Below are 19,794 nucleotides of genomic sequence, written 5' to 3' on the forward strand. Positions count from 1 at the left end.
TCCTCTGCCGCCACTGCCCCAATCCACACCCCACCATCCACAGCCGGACTATGTATTATCTGGACTATAAGACACCCCCACCACTTTCCTTCAAAATTTTAGAGGAAAAAAGTGCGTCTTATAGTCCGAAAAATACGGTATATACTATACGTTCACTAAGAAGGACCCAATAACCGACCTAGTAATGAAAGCAACCCAGGCCTTGTCCTTAAATCGTGAGTCAATTATGTGATTGTCCTGACCGTTGTTGGCAGTGGAGTGCTGGTTGTGACACATATCACTGCTTTTATATAACAGAGATGACAGACATTTCAATTTTCAATCCAGTCGTCCGTTTTTTTCCATATCTTCTTTTAGCGGGCACATCCATATAAATATTTTTCACTATTCAGTTTTATCATGTAATTGCTTATTATTTCACCAGACTCAAAGATTTTCTTTTATATATTTATTTTTTCAAAGTCATTTTTTAAAGAGGTAGATTCATAAGAAAGTCTCAGCTCCCTCCTTATAGACTTCGCCACTGTATTCAAATAGATGTATGATCACATCTATTACCCACTGTTTCTATCTCCTCTATATAACATTTACCAATCCTACCTTATTTACATTGACACAAGAACAGAAATGTATATGATCAGTAATAAATCCTTCCTTTCGTTTAACCCAAACTTCTAAGTGCATTGCAGTCAGTTCTACATCTAGGCCAGATTACAGTAGTCTCCTGAGTCTGTCTAACAATCTACTTCATGTACATGTGGTATCACAGGAAACATTAAGGCTATGTTCACACACGTTGTGTTTTTTTCTGCTGCAAATCTGCTGCTAACTTTTCTCTGGCAGAAAAACAGCTGCGTAAAAAACGTGCGTATTTGCTGTGTATTTAGCTGCATATTTGACCACCCATTACTTCCTATGGGTGAAAATACGCAGCAAAAAACACGCAGCAAATACGCTGAAAGAAGTGACACGCTCTATTTTCCAAATACACAAGCAAGGCAGAAAATACGCAGCAAACAAAAATGTGTGAACAGAGAATCCTGGTTTCTCGTAGACTTTGCTGGTACTGCTAGACTGAAAATTTGCATAAAAATCTGCTGCAAAATAAACAGCAAAACACAACATGTGTGAACATAGCCTAAGACTTTACAACCTGGAAATTGTGCTTCCCATACATGTTTAAACTGATGCGATTATACGTTTTCCGCAAACTGGAGCAAATGTGCTCCCTAAAATGAATAAACGAGACAGACAGTCTTATCGTTACTAATATTTAAAAAAAATAAAAACCTTAATAATTTGCACCCCATCAAATTGCTATTGATCCCAATCTCGTAATCCCTCCAGCTTGCTCACCTGCCATACATTGCACATGTTATCTGAGAATGCTTAACTACTCTAAGATAGAACGTTTCATCATTTTTGACATGATGGGCATTGTCCTTCTCCTAGCTCTGGTTCACAACAGTTTGGTAGTTAAAGTTTGTCCCAGAAAATTACTTTATGAACTTAAGAAAACTTTTACATGCATTTTTAGAATGAAAATAGTACTATAGATATAGTCTCCATTGTAGGGAATCAGAAAAAAAACTGTCTTGGTCTGTCAGTAGCTTTCACAGTGCAGTCATCTGTAAGATAGAAAAAACAAACATCCATTAATAGCAGACACAATATCACCACTGTGTACATACATTACATTACTGATCCTGAGTTACATCCAGTATAATACTCCAGAGCTGCACTCACTATTCTGCTGGTGGAGTCACTGTGTACATACATTACATTACTGATCCTGAGTTACATCCTGTATTATACTCCAGAGCTGCACTCACTATTCTGCTTGTGGAGTCACTGTGTACATACATTACATTACTGATCCTGAGTTACATCCTGTATTATACTCCAGAGCTGCACTCACTATTCTGCTTGTGGAGTCACTGTGTACATACATTACATTACTGATCCTGAGTTACATCCTGTATTATACTCCAGAGCTGCACTCACTATTCTGCTGGTGCAGTCACTGTGTACATACATTACATTACTGATCCTGTACTGATTCTGAGTTACATCCTGTATTATACTCCAGAGCTGCACTCACTATTCTGCTTGCAGTCACCGTGTACATACATTACATTACTGATCCTGAGTTACATCCTGTATTATACTCCAGAGCTGCACTCACTATTCTGCTGCTGCAGTCACTGTGTACATACATTACATTACTGATCCTGAGTTACATCCTGTATTATACTCCAGAGCTGCACTCACTATTCTGCTGGTGCAGTCACTGTGTACATACATTACATTACTGATCCTGAGTTACATCCTGTATTATACTCCAGAGCTGCACTCACTATTCTGCTTGTGGAGTCACTGTGTACATACATTACATTACTGATCCTGAGTTACATCCTGTATTATACTCCAGAGCTGCACTCACTATTCTGCTGGTGCAGTCACTGTGTACATACATTACTGATCCTGAGTTACATCCTGTATTATACTCCAGAGCTGCACTCGCTATGCTGCTGGTGGAGTCACTGTGTACATACATTACATTACTGATCCTGAGTTACATCCTGTATTATACTCCAGAGTTGCACTCACTATTCTGCTTGTGGAGTCACTGTGTACATACATTACATTACTGATCCTGTACTGATCCTGAGTTACATCCAGTACTATACTCCAGAGCTGCACTCACTATTCTGCTGGTGCAGTCACTGTGTACATACATTACATTACTGATCCTGTACTGATCCTGAGTTACATCCAGTATTATACTCCAGAGCTGCACTCACTATTCTGCTGGTGCAGTCACTGTGTACATACATTACATTACTTATCCTGAGTTACATCCTGTATTATACTCCAGAGCTGCACTCACTATTCTGCTAGTGCAGTCACTGTGTACATACATTACATTACTGATCCTGAGTTACATCCTGTATTATACTCCAGAGCTGCACTCACTATTCTGTTGGTGCAGTCACTGTGTACATACATTACATTACTGATCCTGAGTTACCTCCTGCATTATACTCCAGAGCTGCACTCACTATTCTGCTGGTGCAGTCACTGCTGTTTGCTACTGACAATACTATGTCACCACTAACAACTCAGATGATCTCTTATATCACAGGGCATTTAGTTTTTTTGGGATCAGGTCACTGTAGCATTTCTTGTGTAAAGGGGATATTTCTTAGTTGCAGATCACACAGCGAGCTCTGCACACAGACCCTAAACAAGCAAGTGATGCAGTTTTTCAGAATTACCTTCCAGCCTGGAGCCTCGGGGTCATCAAGAGGACATGAGAATCTGCAGCCACTGAAAATAAAGCATAAAATCCACAAAGTCAAGGAAAGTATGAACAGCAGGGAGCATAGAAAATGTGAACAATCGTGTGTTCATGTCCGTCAGTGATAAGGCAGTGATGTCCGCAATGTGGTCCTTTAGCTGCAGTGATGGAGAAGCTCAGACTGGAGATCACTGAGGCCAGGTAGATGTTTTTCACAGATAACACTCATACCTATTATAATCTTTGGGGTTGTTCAGGTGTCTGGTTTTTTTCTCGGACCTAGTGATCAGAACAAAAGCACAAAGCCTTGTCCGATATTGATCCGAGTGTTGGATTAAACTCACGAATGTAAGTCTATGGGTCCGTGAAAAAATCAGAAAGCACTCAGGTTCCATCCGAGAGCTGTCCGTTTTCCACAGACTGTTTAATAGGAGAAGCTCGAGAAACCTCCATCAGTTTTTTTTATCTGAGAATAACTGATGAGTCTCTGACCAAACTCTGATAAAATTTGGATCGATTTTGCATACGAGAAAAATTACTGATGTCTGAATGAGGCCTTAGACTGATGGGAGGAAGAGGTTCAGCCGATTAAAGAGGCAATCACCGCTTCCAAATCTTTAGCACTAAGAAATCAATCTGACAAGCACCACCTAACAGAATGAAGTAAGTGTGAACAGGTACAAGCTTCCATGACTAATATATAACTATAGAAAACATCCATCTCTGTGCACACTAAGATGTGCAAACATTGAATATATGGAACGTACAGTGGATTTCTGTTCTATAGAATAAACCTATAAGATTGGCCAATGGATGAGAGCCCATCAGCCACCACCTTTCTCCAATGGGACCCTAATCTTAATATTTCTCAGACATGTCTCTCCCGGGCTAAAACTACAAATAATAAAGGTAGGTGGGATCTAGCACTAATTACAATAAGGCTAAGGCTAGGTGCAGACAACCATATATGTTCTCATCCAACAGAATTGGGTTGATTATGCAAATCACATCTGATCAAACTCTGATCATAGTGCTCTCCGATTTTCTTGTTTGAAAAAAATGTCTGAAACGTCTCCACTCTTTCAGTCCGTGTAAACAGGACTGCACTCAGATGTTATCCGAGTGAGGTCTGATGGTTTCCACGCAGTCATTGACTTGCATGTCTGAGTGAAATCCAAATATTAGATAAAACTCGAGCATACAGTGAGCCCATCTGAAGAACAGATCAGCCTTGTGCACAGCCCATTGTGAAGAATATGGGAGATGTAATTTCATGCCAATTGTATCATTTCCGGTCCGAGATTATAGGTGTCTTTTAAAATATGTTGAGACAGGACATCTGGCTCGGAAGGTGGTCCAGCTTCAAAATCTCCAAGTGGAAATGCTCACACCCCCAGCAGCCTAGCTTGTACCAAGGCCTTTCTGGCAGGACTAACCCCTGCTTGGAGAATAAGCTGCTTAACTGCTTCAAAGACCCCCCCCCAGATGGAGCCATAATTTCACAAGGAGTTATGAAGTTATCGTATGCCCTAGCAGTATAACGATTATATTTTTCAGATCTCGAGAACTGGCCGAACGCCTGCCGGGGTCTTGTCTCGTTCTAGCACCCTGGGATGGGGAGATATGTAGAACAGCTAATAGAGGCCAGGTAGCATAACAGAGGCCTGGCCGGATCCGATGGCTCCAAAACTGTCTCCCTATGACTTTTTGTTGAGAAGTTATGATCATTCATAGATTATGGAGTTTCAGCTCCAAGACCAAAGGGGAGGGAAGCTAGGAATATCATGGGGGTGATTGAGGGTGTGACCGACCAAGAGGTTAATTGCTCGTGGAGCCTGTAGCCCAGGGTTCTCCACTGAGGGAGATCACGCTGTGTATTGTGTTGATAGAAACTGGAAACCATTGGCACCCCACATCTCCCATGTCGCTGAGTAGCACCAAGGCCTAATATCCAACTGGAACTGACTGTTGTATCATCTGCTTATACCAAGAAATGCATCCGTTTTTTGCATGCAATTTGCTCTTGACTTCTGCCCACTTTCTTTGCTTTATATATGTACCATAGATCGGTAGGTTGGAATCTGTGGGCTGGTACTTTTGATTGTGCTGCTTCATTTTTTTGTCCATCCGTCTGTCTATCTATCATAGAGTCATCTGTAATATCGCAGGAATTCCCCATATGGTGACATCACTCACCTCTTCTTTGCTCAGATACACTCTCGCTCCATCCTTTCTTAGGTTCTGGAAGACATCTGGAAAAAGATAATAATCAGCTCAGAGAGATACTCATGTGATTTCTTGCCAACCACATTCAGTCATGGTCCAAGCATCTACACATTACCAAGCAATGTCATTGCCTCCAAAACATTTCTAGAGAAAATCAGTTGCTGCCTCGATAACAATGCCAATCAGAGTAAGTTCCTCCATAATATCATCATCTATAGTCCGTGCCTCCATAATATCGTCCTCTATAGTCAGTGCCTCCATAATATCATCATCTTTAGTCCGTGCCTCCATAATATCGTCCTCTATAGTCCGTGCCTCCATAATATCATCCTCTATAGTCAGTGCCTCCATAATATCATCTATAGTCAGTGCCTCCATAATATCATCTATAGTCAGTGCCTCCATAATATCATCCTCTATAGTCAGTGCCTCCATAATATCATCTATAGTCAGTGCCTCCATAATATCATCTATAGTCAGTGCCTCCATAATATCATCATCTATAGTCCGTGCCTCCATAATATCGTCCTCTATAGTCAGTGCCTCCATAATATCGTCCTCTATAGTCAGTGCCTCCATAATATCGTCCTCTATAGTCAGTGCCTCCATAATATCGTCCTCTGTAGTCAGTGCCTCCATAATATCATCTATAGTCAGTGCCTCCATAATATAATCTATAGTCAGTGCCTCCATTATATCATCTATAGTCAGTGCCTCCATTATATCATCTATAGTCAGTGCCTCCATAATATCATCATCTATAGTCCGTGCCTCCATAATATCGTCCTCTATAGTCAGTGCCTCCATAATATCGTCCTCTATAGTCAGTGCCTCCATAATATCATCTATAGTCAGTGCCTCCATTATATCATCTATAGTCAGTGCCTCCATTATATCATCTATAGTCAGTGCCTCCATAATATCATCATCTTTAGTCCGTGCCTCCATAATATCGTCCTCTATAGTCCGTGCCTCCATAATATCATCCTCTATAGTCAGTGCCTCCATAATATCATCTATAGTCAGTGCCTCCATAATATCATCTATAGTCAGTGCCTCCATAATATCATCCTCTATAGTCAGTGCCTCCATAATATCATCTATAGTCAGTGCCTCCATAATATCATCTATAGTCAGTGCCTCCATAATATCATCATCTATAGTCCGTGCCTCCATAATATCGTCCTCTATAGTCAGTGCCTCCATAATATCGTCCTCTATAGTCAGTGCCTCCATAATATCGTCCTCTATAGTCAGTGCCTCCATAATATCATCTATAGTCAGTGCCTCCATAATATAATCTATAGTTAGTGCCTCCATTATATCATCTATAGTCAGTGCCTCCATTATATCATCTATAGTCAGTGCCTCCATAATATCATCATCTATAGTCCGTGCCTCCATAATATCGTCCTCTATAGTCAGTGCCTCCATAATATCGTCCTCTATAGTCAGTGCCTCCATAATATCATCTATAGTCAGTGCCTCCATAATATCATCATCTATAGTCAGTGCCTCCATAATATAATTTATAGTCAGTGCCTCCATAATGTAATCTATAGTCAGTGCCTCCATTATATCATCATCTATAGTCAGTGCCTCCATAATATAATCTATAGTCAGTGCCTCCATAATATAATCTATAGTCAGTGCCTCCATTATATCATCTATAGTCAGTGCCTCCATTATATCATCTATAGTCAGTGCCTCCATAATATCATCTATAGTCAGTGCCTCCATAATATAATCTATAGTCAGTGCCTCCATTATATCATCATCTATAGTCAGTGCCTCCATAATATAATCTATAGTCAGTGCCTCCATAATATCATCATCTATAGTCAGTGCCTCCATAATATCATCTATAGTCAGTGCCTCCATAATATCATCATCTATAGTCAGTGCCTCTATAATATCATCTATAGTCAGTGCCTCCATAATATCATCTATAGTCAGTGCCTCCATTATATCATCTATAGTCAGTGCCTCCATTATATCATCTATAGTCAGCGCCTCCATAATATCATCTATAGTCAGTGCCTCCATAATATCATCTATAGTCAGTGCTTCCATTATATCATCTATAGTCAGTGCCTCCATAATATCATCATCTATAGTCAGTGCCTCCATAATATCATCTATAGTCAGTGCCTCCATAATATCATCATCTATAGTCAGTGCCTCTATAATATCATCTATAGTCAGTGCCTCCATAATATCATCTATAGTCAGTGCTTCCATTATATCATCTATAGTCAGTGCCTCCATTATATCATCTATAGTCAGTGCCTCCATAATATACTCTATAGTCAGTGCCTCCATTATATAATCTATAGTCAGTGCTTCCATTATATCATCTATACTCAGTGCCTCCATAATATCATCTATAGTCAGTGCCTCCATAATATCATCATCTATAGTCAGTGCCTCCATAATATCATCTATAGTCAGTGCCTCCATTATATCATCTATAGTCAGTGCCTCCATAATATCATCTATAGTCAGTGCCTTCATAATATCATCTATAGTCAGTGCCTCCATTATATCATCTATAGTCAGTGCCTCCATTATATCATCTATAGTCAGTGCCTCCATAATATCATCTATAGTCAGTGCCTCCATAATATAATCTATAGTCAGTGCCTCCATTATATCATCATCTATAGTCAGTGCCTCCATAATATAATCTATAGTCAGTGCCTCCATAATATCATCATCTATAGTCAGTGCCTCCATAATATCATCTATAGTCAGTGCCTCCATAATATCATCATCTATAGTCAGTGCCTCCATAATATCATCTATAGTCAGTGCCTCCATAATATCATCTATAGTCAGTGCCTCCATAATATCATCTATAGTCAGTGCCTCCATAATATCATCTATAGTCAGTGCCTCCATAATATCATCATCTATAGTCAGTGCCTCTATAATATCATCTATAGTCAGTGCCTCCATAATATCATCTATAGTCAGTGCCTCCATAATATCATCTATAGTCAGTGCTTCCATTATATCATCTATAGTCAGTGCCTCCATTATATCATCTATAGTCAGTGCCTCCATAATATACTCTATAGTCAGTGCCTCCATTATATAATCTATAGTCAGTGCTTCCATTATATCATCTATACTCAGTGCCTCCATAATATCATCTATAGTCAGTGCCTCCATAATATCATCTATAGTCAGTGCCTCCATTATATCATCTATAGTCAGTGCTTCCATTATATCATCTATAGTCAGTGCCTCCATAATATCATCTATAGTCAGTGCCTCCATAATATCATCATCTATAGTCAGTGCCTCCATAATATCATCTATAGTCAGTGCCTTCATAATATCATCTATAGTCAGTGCCTCCATAATATCATCTATAGTCAGTGCCTTCATAATATCATCTATAGTCAGTGCCTCCATAATATCATCTATAGTCAGTGCCTCCATTATATCATCTATAGTCAGTGCCTCCATAATATACTCTATAGTCAGTGCCTCCATAATATCATCTATAGTCAGTGCCTCCATAATATCATCATCTATAGTCAGTGCCTCCATAATATCATCTATAGTCAGTGCCTCCATTATATCATCTATAGTCAGTGCCTCCATAATATCATCATCTATAGTCAGTGCCTCCATAATATCGTCCTCTATAGTCAGTGCCTCCATAATATCATCTATAGTCAGTGCCTCCATAATATCATCCTCTATAGTCAGTGCCTCCATAATATCATCATCTATAGTCAGTGCCTCCGTAATATCATCTATAGTCAGTGCCTCCATAATATCATCATCTATAGTCAGTGCCTCCATAATATCATCTATAGTTAGTGTCTCCATAATATCATCATCTATAGTCAGTGCCTCCGTAATATCATCTATAGTCAGTGCCTCCATAATATCGTCCTCTATAGTCAGTGCCTCCATAATATCATCTATAGTTAGTGCCTCCATAATATCATCATCTATAGTCAGTGCCTCCGTAATATCATCTATAGTCAGTGCCTCCATAATATCATCTATAGTCAGTGCCTCCATAATATCGTCCTCTATAGTCAGTGCCTCCATAATATCGTCCTCTATAGTCAGTGCCTCCATAATATCATCTATAGTCAGTGCCTCCATAATATCATCATCTATAGTCAGTGCCTCCATAATATCATCATCTATAGTCAGTGCCTCCATAATATCGTCCTCTATAGTCAGTGCCTCCATAATATCATCTATAGTTAGTGCCTCCATTATATCATCTATAGTCAGTGCCTCCATAATATCATCTATAGTCAGTGCCTCCATAATATCATCTATAGTCAGTGCCTCCATAATATCATCATCTATAGTCAGTGCCTCCATAATATCGTCCTCTATAGTCAGTGCCTCCATAATATCGTCCTCTATAGTCAGTGCCTCCATAATATCGTCCTCTATAGTCAGTGCCTCCATAATATCGTCCTCTATAGTCAGTGCCTCCATAATATCGTCCTCTATAGTCAGTGCCTCCATAATATCGTCTTCTATACTCAGTGCCTCCATAATATCATCTATAGTCAGTGCCTCCATAATATCATCCTCTATAGTCAGTGCCTCCATAATATTGTCCTCTATGATCAGTGTCTCCATAGTATCTTCCTCTATAGTAATAACCATTATCAGATACACAGTGGTCTCTGGTTCATGCTCTGAGTCTTCCCATATGAGTCACGGTGGCTAGTACTAGTCTCCTTGCCGGCAGCACCCGCTGAGGCTCCATACAGTCACCGTCTGTACTGATACCTCATTTATGTCCCTTACTTGTCACAGTTTCCAGGCGAATCATGCAGCAGACAAAGTCCGCAAAACTCATCTTCTGGGCATAGTTGGCGTATCTCAGGATCATGATATTCAGCACCGCGTCACTGACCACGAGACCTGAAAACAGACAGATACAGGGCGATGTGACAGGAGGAACAATGAGAATACAGGTCAGGGAAGGATTTTTGCATAGAGTTCGACTCACAAAATATAGCAAATAACAATTTTTCCATTCACTGACATCAAGCTTAGAAAGCAGCAGAACGGCTCATTACACAGGGACATTTATGGGTCATTTATAGGAGTCAGTAACTGGGAAATGAGCATTTGTAGAACTATCAACTTGTCATAATAAGGTTGGTGATGAACAAAACGCTGCAATCATTTTTCTGACAGCGTAAAAATGATTATTGGCATCACATCACTGCATGTAAACAGGACATGTGCTGCCGATAACATGATATTCCCTGTGCATAGAACGATCTTATCAACTATTGTCCTGCGCACATAGAATGTTTGTCGGCCGGTAGAAGAAGGCCAGCAAACCAAGATTGATCGGCGGACAGGTCATGTAGTTGTTGCCCATATGGTCCTTGTAAAAGCCAATTCTGGAGACTACAAAAAACTTAAGACAGTGGAATAAAGGAGCAGAAATGGTAATGCCACCTGTTTAAGGGTGGTGGACTATGCTGTCACATTCCTACCCCGACACCAATCGCATAATGTGAACTGTGTTGCGTTGTGTTGTTTCTCTGTGTAACATATGTGAAGCCCAGCTGTGCTTGGTATCACAAATCCCAGAAGGGTGTATTGAAGGATTCCTCCACAAGAGGCCCCCATAACCATTCACACATCTCCACCTTCCACCTCAGACCTCCAGAGGGAGCTCCTTAGGGAGATATAAAAGGGAAGGTGGAGCCAGGCAGCAGTTAGTCTAAGTCTGTTGATGAGTTACTGCAGAGGGAGACATAGAAACAGGTCAGTCTGCAGTGGAGCTCAGTGACTCAGCTATTCCTCTGGGAGTTCAGTTGGTGCAAGCCTGAATACAGAGTGGAGTCCAGACTCGGGTGTTGCTCAGAGAGGTGAGCTGTAGGTGTGCCGGCGCCATAAGATCGGTGAAACGCGGCACGCTGCTGACTAGCCCAGGGAATGGGGATGACTCAGTTACCCGGGCCTTTAGCCTTAAGGAGGTCGCGGTGGTCGGCTCCCGGGCCCGTACTCTGGGGTCACTCTTTAAAAAGGCGTTGATAGATGTTAAGTTTATAAAAATGTTCGTGACGCCACCTGTGGTTTCTGATGATATTCACCAGCGCTGCGCAGTCCACTGAGGCCGGTGATAAGGCAGCTAGATGGTATGGCTCCCCACAGGTGGAGCTGGGCCTCAGGGCGGTATAAGAACGGGGATGCAGGACAAAGAGACTATGCCGGGCCAGAGCAAGAACAGGGACGGTCACAAAAGTCACTTCAGTACCTTTTACTGATGGAAATTCAGGCACTCCCCGGAGCACTGTAGGGTGAAGGGTGTATGTCCGGATCCTCCACAATGAGCAGGTTTTGGGCCTCCTGGTTCTTGCTGCTGCGTAATAAGTTTCTGACCTGCCTGGAGCTAGGCCTAACTTTGTCTCTGTCCTGCGCTGGCTGACCTTGTGGTAGGGCCTTCTCTTGGAGTGCACGCTCCCGACCTACGGGGCCTATGTGTCTCCTGGCTCTGGTACGTATCAGCACTTTAGCGATCCTGGGACTTGTAGTTCTCCAGGGATTCCGGTTTATCTTACTGGGTCATGGAGATCCCGGTAAGCTTCGGACCCGGTGTCCGGTAACTACTTCTTCGGGGTGAGCTAGTTAAGCTCCTCTGCCCCCTATGAACTAACTCTCTACTCTTCGCCTTCGGCCTACTCGGACCCTCAATAGGCTACTCACACTAATGGCAGCGTGCCGCTCTTCACCGATCTTATGGCGCCGGCACACCTAAAGCTCACCTCTCTGAGCTGCTCCGATCTGGATAAGCTCCACTGCAGGATAGCAATTGCAGGAGCTGAACAGGCTTTTGTCCTCTGAGGTAACTCCTCTCAGGCTGTACTGGACTCACAACTATACCAGAATAGACTAGACTCACACAGACTGTAGTCTCAAGACTCTGAACTAACTAACTGCCAGGCTCCACCTTCCCTTTTATATCTCCCTAAGGAGCTCCCTCTGGAGGTCTGAGGTGGAAGGTGGAGATGTGTGAATGGTATGGGGGCCTCTTGTGGAGGAATCCTTCAATACACCCTTCTGGGATTTGTGATACCAAGCACAGCTGGGCTTCACACTGCCGTTAGTGTGAGTAGCCTATTGAGGGTCCGAGTAGGCCGTAGGCGAAGGAGTAGAGAGTTAGTTTATAGGGGGCAGAGGAGCTTAACTAGCTCACCCCGAAGAAGCAGTTACTGGACACCGGGTCCGAAGCTTACCGGGATCTCCACGACCCAGTAAGATAAACCGGAATCCCTGGAGAACTACAAGTCCCAGGATCGCTAAAGTGCTGATACGTACCAGAGCCAGGAGACACATAGGCCCCGTAGGTCGGGAGCGTGCACTCCAAGAGAAGGCCCTACCACAAGGTCAGCCAGCGCAGGACAGAGACAAAGTTAGGCCTTGCTCCAGGCAGGTCAGAAACTTACTAAGCAGAGTCAAGAAGCAGGAGGCCCAAAACCTGCTCATTGGGGAGGATCCGGACATACACCCTTCACCCTACAGTGCTCCGGGGAGTGCCTGAAATTCCACCAGTAAAAGGTACTGAAGTGACTATTGTGTCCGTCCCTGTTCTTGCTCTGGCCCGGCGGAGTCTCTTTGTCCTGCATCCCCGTCCGTACCCTGCCCTGAGGCCTAGCTCCACCTGTGGGGAGCCATACCATCTAGCTGCCTTATCACCGCCTCAGTGAACTGCGCAGCGCTGGTGAATATCATCAGAAACCATAGGTGGCGTCACGAACTTTTATAAACTTAACATCTATCAACGCCTTTTTAAAGAGAGACCCCAGAGTACGGGCCCCGGAGCCGACCACCGCGACCTCCTTAAGGCTAAAGGCCCGGGTAACCAAGTCATCTCCCATCCCCTGGGCTAGTCATCTCTTCCTGGCGTCACGAACAGGATTGCGTGCCCGCTGCAACGACGAAGTGTTTTGCCCATTGCCACCGGGTACTGTGCGCCTTTATTTTGAACTGTGTACGTAAAGTTGTGGTGAAGATAGCCGCCATTGTTGGGTCGCCGAGCGAGAAGAAGGGCGTAACCGCGGGAAAATAAGGGGCGTACCTGCAAAAGAGCGCAAAGTCCCGGACACGCCCCACGCCTCGACGTCAAATCAGGAAGCGCCAGGTCCTGTACGGAGCGTCGCTAAACTCTCTGACTTAGGATGCAAGCGACGCAAGGTCCTGAAGATAACCGTCACCTACGGAGCTGCTGCCTACCGGAAGAAAAACCAGAAGGTAGGCCACGGTTAACTAGGGGGGCGCTAAGATGTCCGTTGAACAGCAGAACGCCGACCTGCCGGTCAACGTCCCTGAAGTCCAACCCGCGCCCGATAATGGGCAGCCAGAAGCCGCCACTCCACCAGCAGCGCCGGTAACACCTGTAATTCCTATGACTTTACCGTACATTCCTGGAGCAAAGTGGCTCCCCCAGTACAACGGCAAACCAGATATCCTGTCTGGATTCAAACGGAAGATATGTGGTATCTTAGACATGTACTCTATGACTGGCAAACAAAGAGCTGCCGTTGTATTAGGACAACTGACCAGTGCTGCGGAGCGGGAAGTGGAAACATGGTCAGCCGCAGACCAAGAGTCAGTGTCCGCAATATTCCAAAACTACAGACTGTATTTGAGGACCTTACCGAGGCGGATCTCCGGATGAGGTTCTACAGCTGCTCCCAACAACCAGAGGACAATGTTCGGGACTACGCCTGGCGTCTCCAAGGGGCCCTGCGGGCTCTGAACCAGGTTAGTCCGACCAGCTTTGAGAATGAGAACCGAATGCTGAAGGAACAGTTTGTCCGGGGACTGAGGTCTCCAGAGGAGAGCAGGACTGTGCGTTGGTGGTCCCTGGATCATCCAGATGCCACCTTTGACAATCTTAAGGAAATGGCTATAAAAGGATTGCAGCCCCTGGAAGCAAATGCCATCCAGCGTTACCAGGGTGGGGCTACCCCAGAGCCTGCAACATCCACCTTTTCTCCAGTGGCAGCTGAGGCTAAAGTTCCAGCAACGTCCCCTAAAGAACTGGACAGTCTGCGCTCTGAGGTGCGTCAGTTGAGCAAAACCCTGACCACTGTGCTGAGTGCTCTGCAGCTGCGGACGGGGCCCGAGGAAGGAGGGAAGATCCTGCTAGCCGATAGCCCTGAGGATGTCCCCTGGATGCGGAGGAGGAGGAGACCAACACCACCCTCGCCGAGGACCAGTGACCAACGCCGTCCACCAAGGGAACCAATCTGCTACCGATGCCGTAAGACCGGACACATCGCTCAGAATTGTCCTTTAAATGGGAAAACCCTGGATCCGAGGGCCGACACCCAGGAGTAGACTCACCAGGCCCATCAGACTGGTACAACAGGTTCGTCGGAGGAAGACCTTTCCTGTCCATTGTGTTGGACGGGATCCCGACGCATGCCCTGCTGGACACAGGATCTCAGGTAACCATCATGCCTGAAGTCCTCTACAAGAGGTACTGGTCCATGGACGATCTACGTCCGCCAGCTCCAAATTTGTCTGTATATGCCTCAAATGGACTCCCCCTTAACCTACTCGGGGTTAAGAACGTGACTGTAAAAGTGGGGAGAGTGGAGCTGAAGGACCAGGGACTAATTGTAGTGGAGACTAACCCTGATGACAGCAACCCATATATGGTACTAGGCACTAATGTTGTTGGTAACTGTTTGGGAGAGGTTGTGTTCTTGCTCTAACAGATCGCTGACACTGCCAGACCGAGACAGAGGAGGGCGCTGCAGAGAGAGATCCGCGTCCTGATGTATCAACAGGAAGTACAGTTAACAGATGGTGAAATCGGTAACGTGAGGGTAACAGACCCTATACCCATTGTTGTTCCCACAATGAGTGAAATGCTCATCTGGTGTAGAGCTGCCATAGGTCTTAGAGGACAGAGCTACCAGGCGGTAGTAGAACCCCTTTGCTCTGAGCATAGACCCACGCTCTTAACCGCCAGGGGGGTGGTAGATGTACGTAATGGGAGGGTGCCTGTCCGTCTTCTTAACCTAGGGGAAGATGAGGTCAAACTGCCACGTTATGCCAATGTTGCTAAACTACATGCTGTCAACAACAACTGTATCCATGTGGCGGAGTCCTTAACTTCACCAGAAGATGTGGAGGATAATGACCCTGCAACCCAGGTGGAGGATTGGTGTCAACAGCTCCATATTGGGACAGACACCACTCCTGCCCATCAAAAACAGGGTGTAAACCGGGTGGTACAAGAATACTCGCAGGTGTTCAGTAAACATCCACTAGACTTCGGGAGGATTAAGGGGGTTCAACATCATATCCCCACAGGCAACCATTCCCCAATTAAAGAACGTTATCGGCCTATACCCCCAGCGCACTACCAGAAGGCAAAAGAAATGCTGCATGACATGAGGAAGGCGGGAGTAATTAGGGATAGTTGTAGTCCCTGGGCTGCTCCCCTAGTGCTGGTTAGGAAAAAGGACGGGAGCATGAGAATTTGTGTAGATTACCGTCAAGTAAATCACATTACACATAAAGATGCATACCCTTTACCACGCATAGAGGAGTCCCTACTGCCTTGAAGTCTGCAAATTACTTTTCCACCCTTGACCTCACTAGTGGATACTGGCAAGTAGCTGTGGCTGAGGAGGATCGGGAGAAGACAGCCTTCACCACCCCGATGGGACTCTGCGAGTTCAACAGCATGCCGTTTGGACTCTGCAATGCCCCCGGAACGTTCCAGAGATTGATGGAGTGCAGCCTGTGACACCGCAACTTCGAGACTGTGTTACTTTACCTGGACGATGTAATTGTGTACTCCAGAACGTACGAGGACCACCTGAAACACCGGGCAGAGGTATTTGAGTCACTGTCCCGGTACGGGATGAAGTTGAAGCCCTCAAAGTGCCACCTGCTCAAGAGGAAGGTACAGTACCTGGGGCACATTGTCAGTCCGGAAGGGGTAGCACCAGACCCGGAGAAGGTCACCGCCATTCAGAAGTGGCCGGAGCCGAAGAACCTCAAGGAGGTGCGTCAGTTCTTGGGACTAGTAGGATACTACCGGAGGTTCGTAAAGGACTACACAAAGAAAGCAGCTCCTCTGCAAGACCTCCTGGTAGGGCAGTCGCCCAAAGGCAAAAACCCTCCATTCCACTGGGGTAAGGAGCAAGCAGAGTCGTTTCAGGAGATGAAGGAGATCCTGACAGGTGATGAGATCCTAGCCTACCCTGACTACAGCCAACCGTTCCTGCTGTATACGGATGCCAGCAACGAAGGCCTGGGCGCTGTCTTAAGTCAGAAGCAGAATGGGCAAGAGAAAGTAATTGTATACGCAAGCAGGAAGCTCCGTCCGACTGAGAGGAACCCAGAGAACTATAGCAGCTTCAAGTTGGAGTTCCTGTCCTTGGTCTGGGCCATCACTGAAAGATTCAAGCACTATCTGGCTTCCAGCAAGTTCACTGCCTTTACTGATAACAACCCCTTGACCCATCTTAAAACAGCTAAGTTGGGGGCTCTGGAACAACGATGGATGGCTCGGCTGTCAAACTACCAATTTATAATCAAATACCGGGCGGGCCGCAAGAATGCCAACGCTGATGCCCTGTCTAGGATGCCTCACCTGTCAGACACAGAAGAAGAAGTGGATGACCTGGAAGAGATAGAGCTACCTGCCTTTCACCGGAGTGGGATGATCCATGAGCAACGAGCCTCCAGGAAGCCGCGTGAAAAGACGTTAAACCACCTTCCTCACCACAGCTGGAAAGAGACCCAGGACAGTGACCCGGTTGTCAGCCGCATCAAACAGCTGATAACCCAAGAAGGTGCCTCTCTGGAGAAAGATGCGTCTCTGCAAGCAAAGCAGCTGTGGAATGAGAGAAGCCGGCTGTTTATCTACCGTGAGAAGCTGTGCCGGAGGAACGTTAATCCAAGAACCCACGAGATGGTATGGCAGATAGTGGTCCCGAAGACAGACATCCAGATGGTATTGGAAGCTTACTACGATCAAGTGGGGCACTTTGGCTGGAAAAAGCTAGAGACCCTGCTGAAATGTCGATTCTACTGGGTAGGAATGCGCAGCTCCATTGAAAGGTGGTGCCGGGACTGTGGACCCTGCGGCCTAAGAAGGAAAGACTCCGTCAAGGACCTGACGGCAGAGACAGCAGCGAAGACCTTCCAAGCGTACTTCTGCCGACCCCATGGATATCCTGAGCAAGTATTAACTGACCAAGGCCCGGCCTTTGAGGCTGAGTTGTTCAAGGAGTTCTGCCATCTCTACGGGTGTAAAAAGATAAGAACTACACCTTACCACCCACAAACAAACGGTCTCTGCGAAAAGATGAACAACATCATCATCGACCTGCTAAAGACCATATCACTTGAGGAGAGAAACCAGTGGCCAGACCTACTACCAGACCTACTGGATCTGTACAATCATATACCAGTCAGTTCCACCAATTGCACTCCGGCATATCTCATGCGGGCAAGGCCAGGAAAGCTGCCCATGGATTTGGAGCTTGGTGTTGTTGAACCTGAAGCTGATATGACCACTGAGGACTGGGACAAGACCAGACAAGAGCAGTACAGAAGGGTACAAGCTTGTGTCAAGGACAGTCTTACTCGGGTGAGAGAAAAGCAGGAAATGCACTACAACCAAAACGCATCAGCAGAACCTTTCACACCAGGTGAAACTGTACTAAAAAGGAAAAGACGCAACCACAAACTCGACGACCAATGGGAAAAAGACCCCTACACTGTGTTACCGTCAAGATTTGACAACAGAAAGACATGTATAATCAGTCGTGATGGAGGAAGAACATCTGCTACAGTGTCCAGGGACCATCTAAAATTGTGTCCACATCTACCAAGAACTCAGGAAGAATTGTCTTTCACAACCCAGGAAGAACCTAAAGAAACAGTGATCCACACTGACCTAGGAGACTTCCCAGCTGATTGGCCTCAGATTGGAGGTGCAGTAATCATTCCAGTACTCCAATTCTATGAACAACCAGAAAACCCTCTACAGCAAGTTGTACCTGTAAGTGCTGCAGAAGAGCCAGCTCAAGAAGTATCCCCGGATGAAGGATCCCCGGCAGGAGCAGAGCAAGAGGGCCCAGCCAATGGTAGACTTGCCAGTCCAAGAGAGAGGTTAAGGCAGTTTTACAACATGGTCACACGTAGAACTGATAGAGTAACTGAGGATACAGACACTGACACTCCACCAACCACAGCACTACGCCGATCAGTACGTAGCACGAGAGATAAACCCCCTGCTAGGTACATGCAGTAGATGGTCAAAATTTCTGAAAGTGTAGATAGTTACCCCTGGGGTATTGTATATTAAAATGTAATGTACTGCATAATTGTGTATTTCCCATGCAAATGTACATTATTTTGTGTTTTGCTTATTTTTGAACAGTTTAAGTATATGGACACTTTGTCTAATTACTGTCTTAATTACCAAAGGACTGCGTGGCTGAGGACTGTGTGCAGCCCAAAAACTTTTATTGTATATAATTGCGCTCCCTGGAGTGCCCCTTTAGGTGACCTCAGAAGCAAAACCTGTCTGGAGTGGCACGTGTGGAGGTCCGATTCGGGATCTTCATGCCCTGCAGCCACCCCAGGGCCTACGTAGAGGGTTTAGGACAGGTCCCTCAAAAACACCAAGTACTCTACATTGTGAGATGGACATCCTTTTTGGGAACCTCACCACAAGAGACTTGGATTCTGAGGACACTCTGCTTTGTTATTATTATGCAACGTTTTAAGATTTGTGCCTCCCATAAAGGGAAGATTGTTTAGTATTGCTTACGTTTACTGTTGTTATAAAATGTACTTCAGCTCGGGAGTGCTGAGTTTAACTAGGGGGGAATGTGAAGCCCAGCTGTGCTTGGTATCACAAATCCCAGAAGGGTGTATTGAAGGATTCCTCCACAACAGGCCCCCATAACCATTCACACATCTCCACCTCCCACCTCAGACCAACAGAGGGAGCTCCTTAGGGAGATAGAAAAGGGAAGGTGGAGCCAGGCAGCAGTTAGTCAAAGTCTGTTGATGAGTTCCTGCAGAGCGAGACACAGAAACAGGTCAGTCTGCAGTGGAGCTCAGTGACAGGTCAGTCTGCAGTGGAGCTCAGTGACTCAGCAATTCCTCTGAGAGTTCAGTTGGTGCAAGCCTGAATACAGAGTGGAGTCCAGACTCGGGTGTTGCTCAGAGAGGTGAGCTTTAGGTGTGCCGGCGCCATAAGATCGGTGAAACGCGGC

The 19,794-nt window shown here is 45.1% G+C and overlaps 1 protein-coding gene across 7 annotated transcripts in view; it reads right to left on the minus strand.

Moving 5' to 3' along the window:
- Positions 1-501: 501 nt before the first annotated feature.
- LOC141257345 (calpain-13-like) overlaps positions 502-19,794 on the minus strand; it is a 326,649-nt gene continuing 307,356 nt past the window's right edge. For all 7 annotated transcript variants that reach the window (XM_073671805.1, XM_073671804.1, XM_073671809.1 and 4 more), the window contains 4 exons: positions 10,322-10,438; positions 5,498-5,553; positions 3,279-3,330; positions 502-1,628 (listed from right to left, as the gene is read on the minus strand). In XM_073671805.1, coding sequence (XP_073527906.1) covers positions 3,304-3,330; positions 5,498-5,553; positions 10,322-10,438 — 200 coding nt within the window. In that variant the 3' untranslated portion in view covers positions 502-1,628; positions 3,279-3,303. The remainder of the gene's footprint in view (positions 1,629-3,278; positions 3,331-5,497; positions 5,554-10,321; positions 10,439-19,794) is intronic.

Source organism: Phyllobates terribilis, unplaced genomic scaffold, assembly GCF_046119375.1.
Source record: "Phyllobates terribilis strain yellow unplaced genomic scaffold, ASM4611937v1 Scaffold_3__8_contigs__length_932513732, whole genome shotgun sequence".
Lineage (NCBI taxonomy): Eukaryota > Metazoa > Chordata > Amphibia > Anura > Dendrobatidae > Phyllobates > Phyllobates terribilis.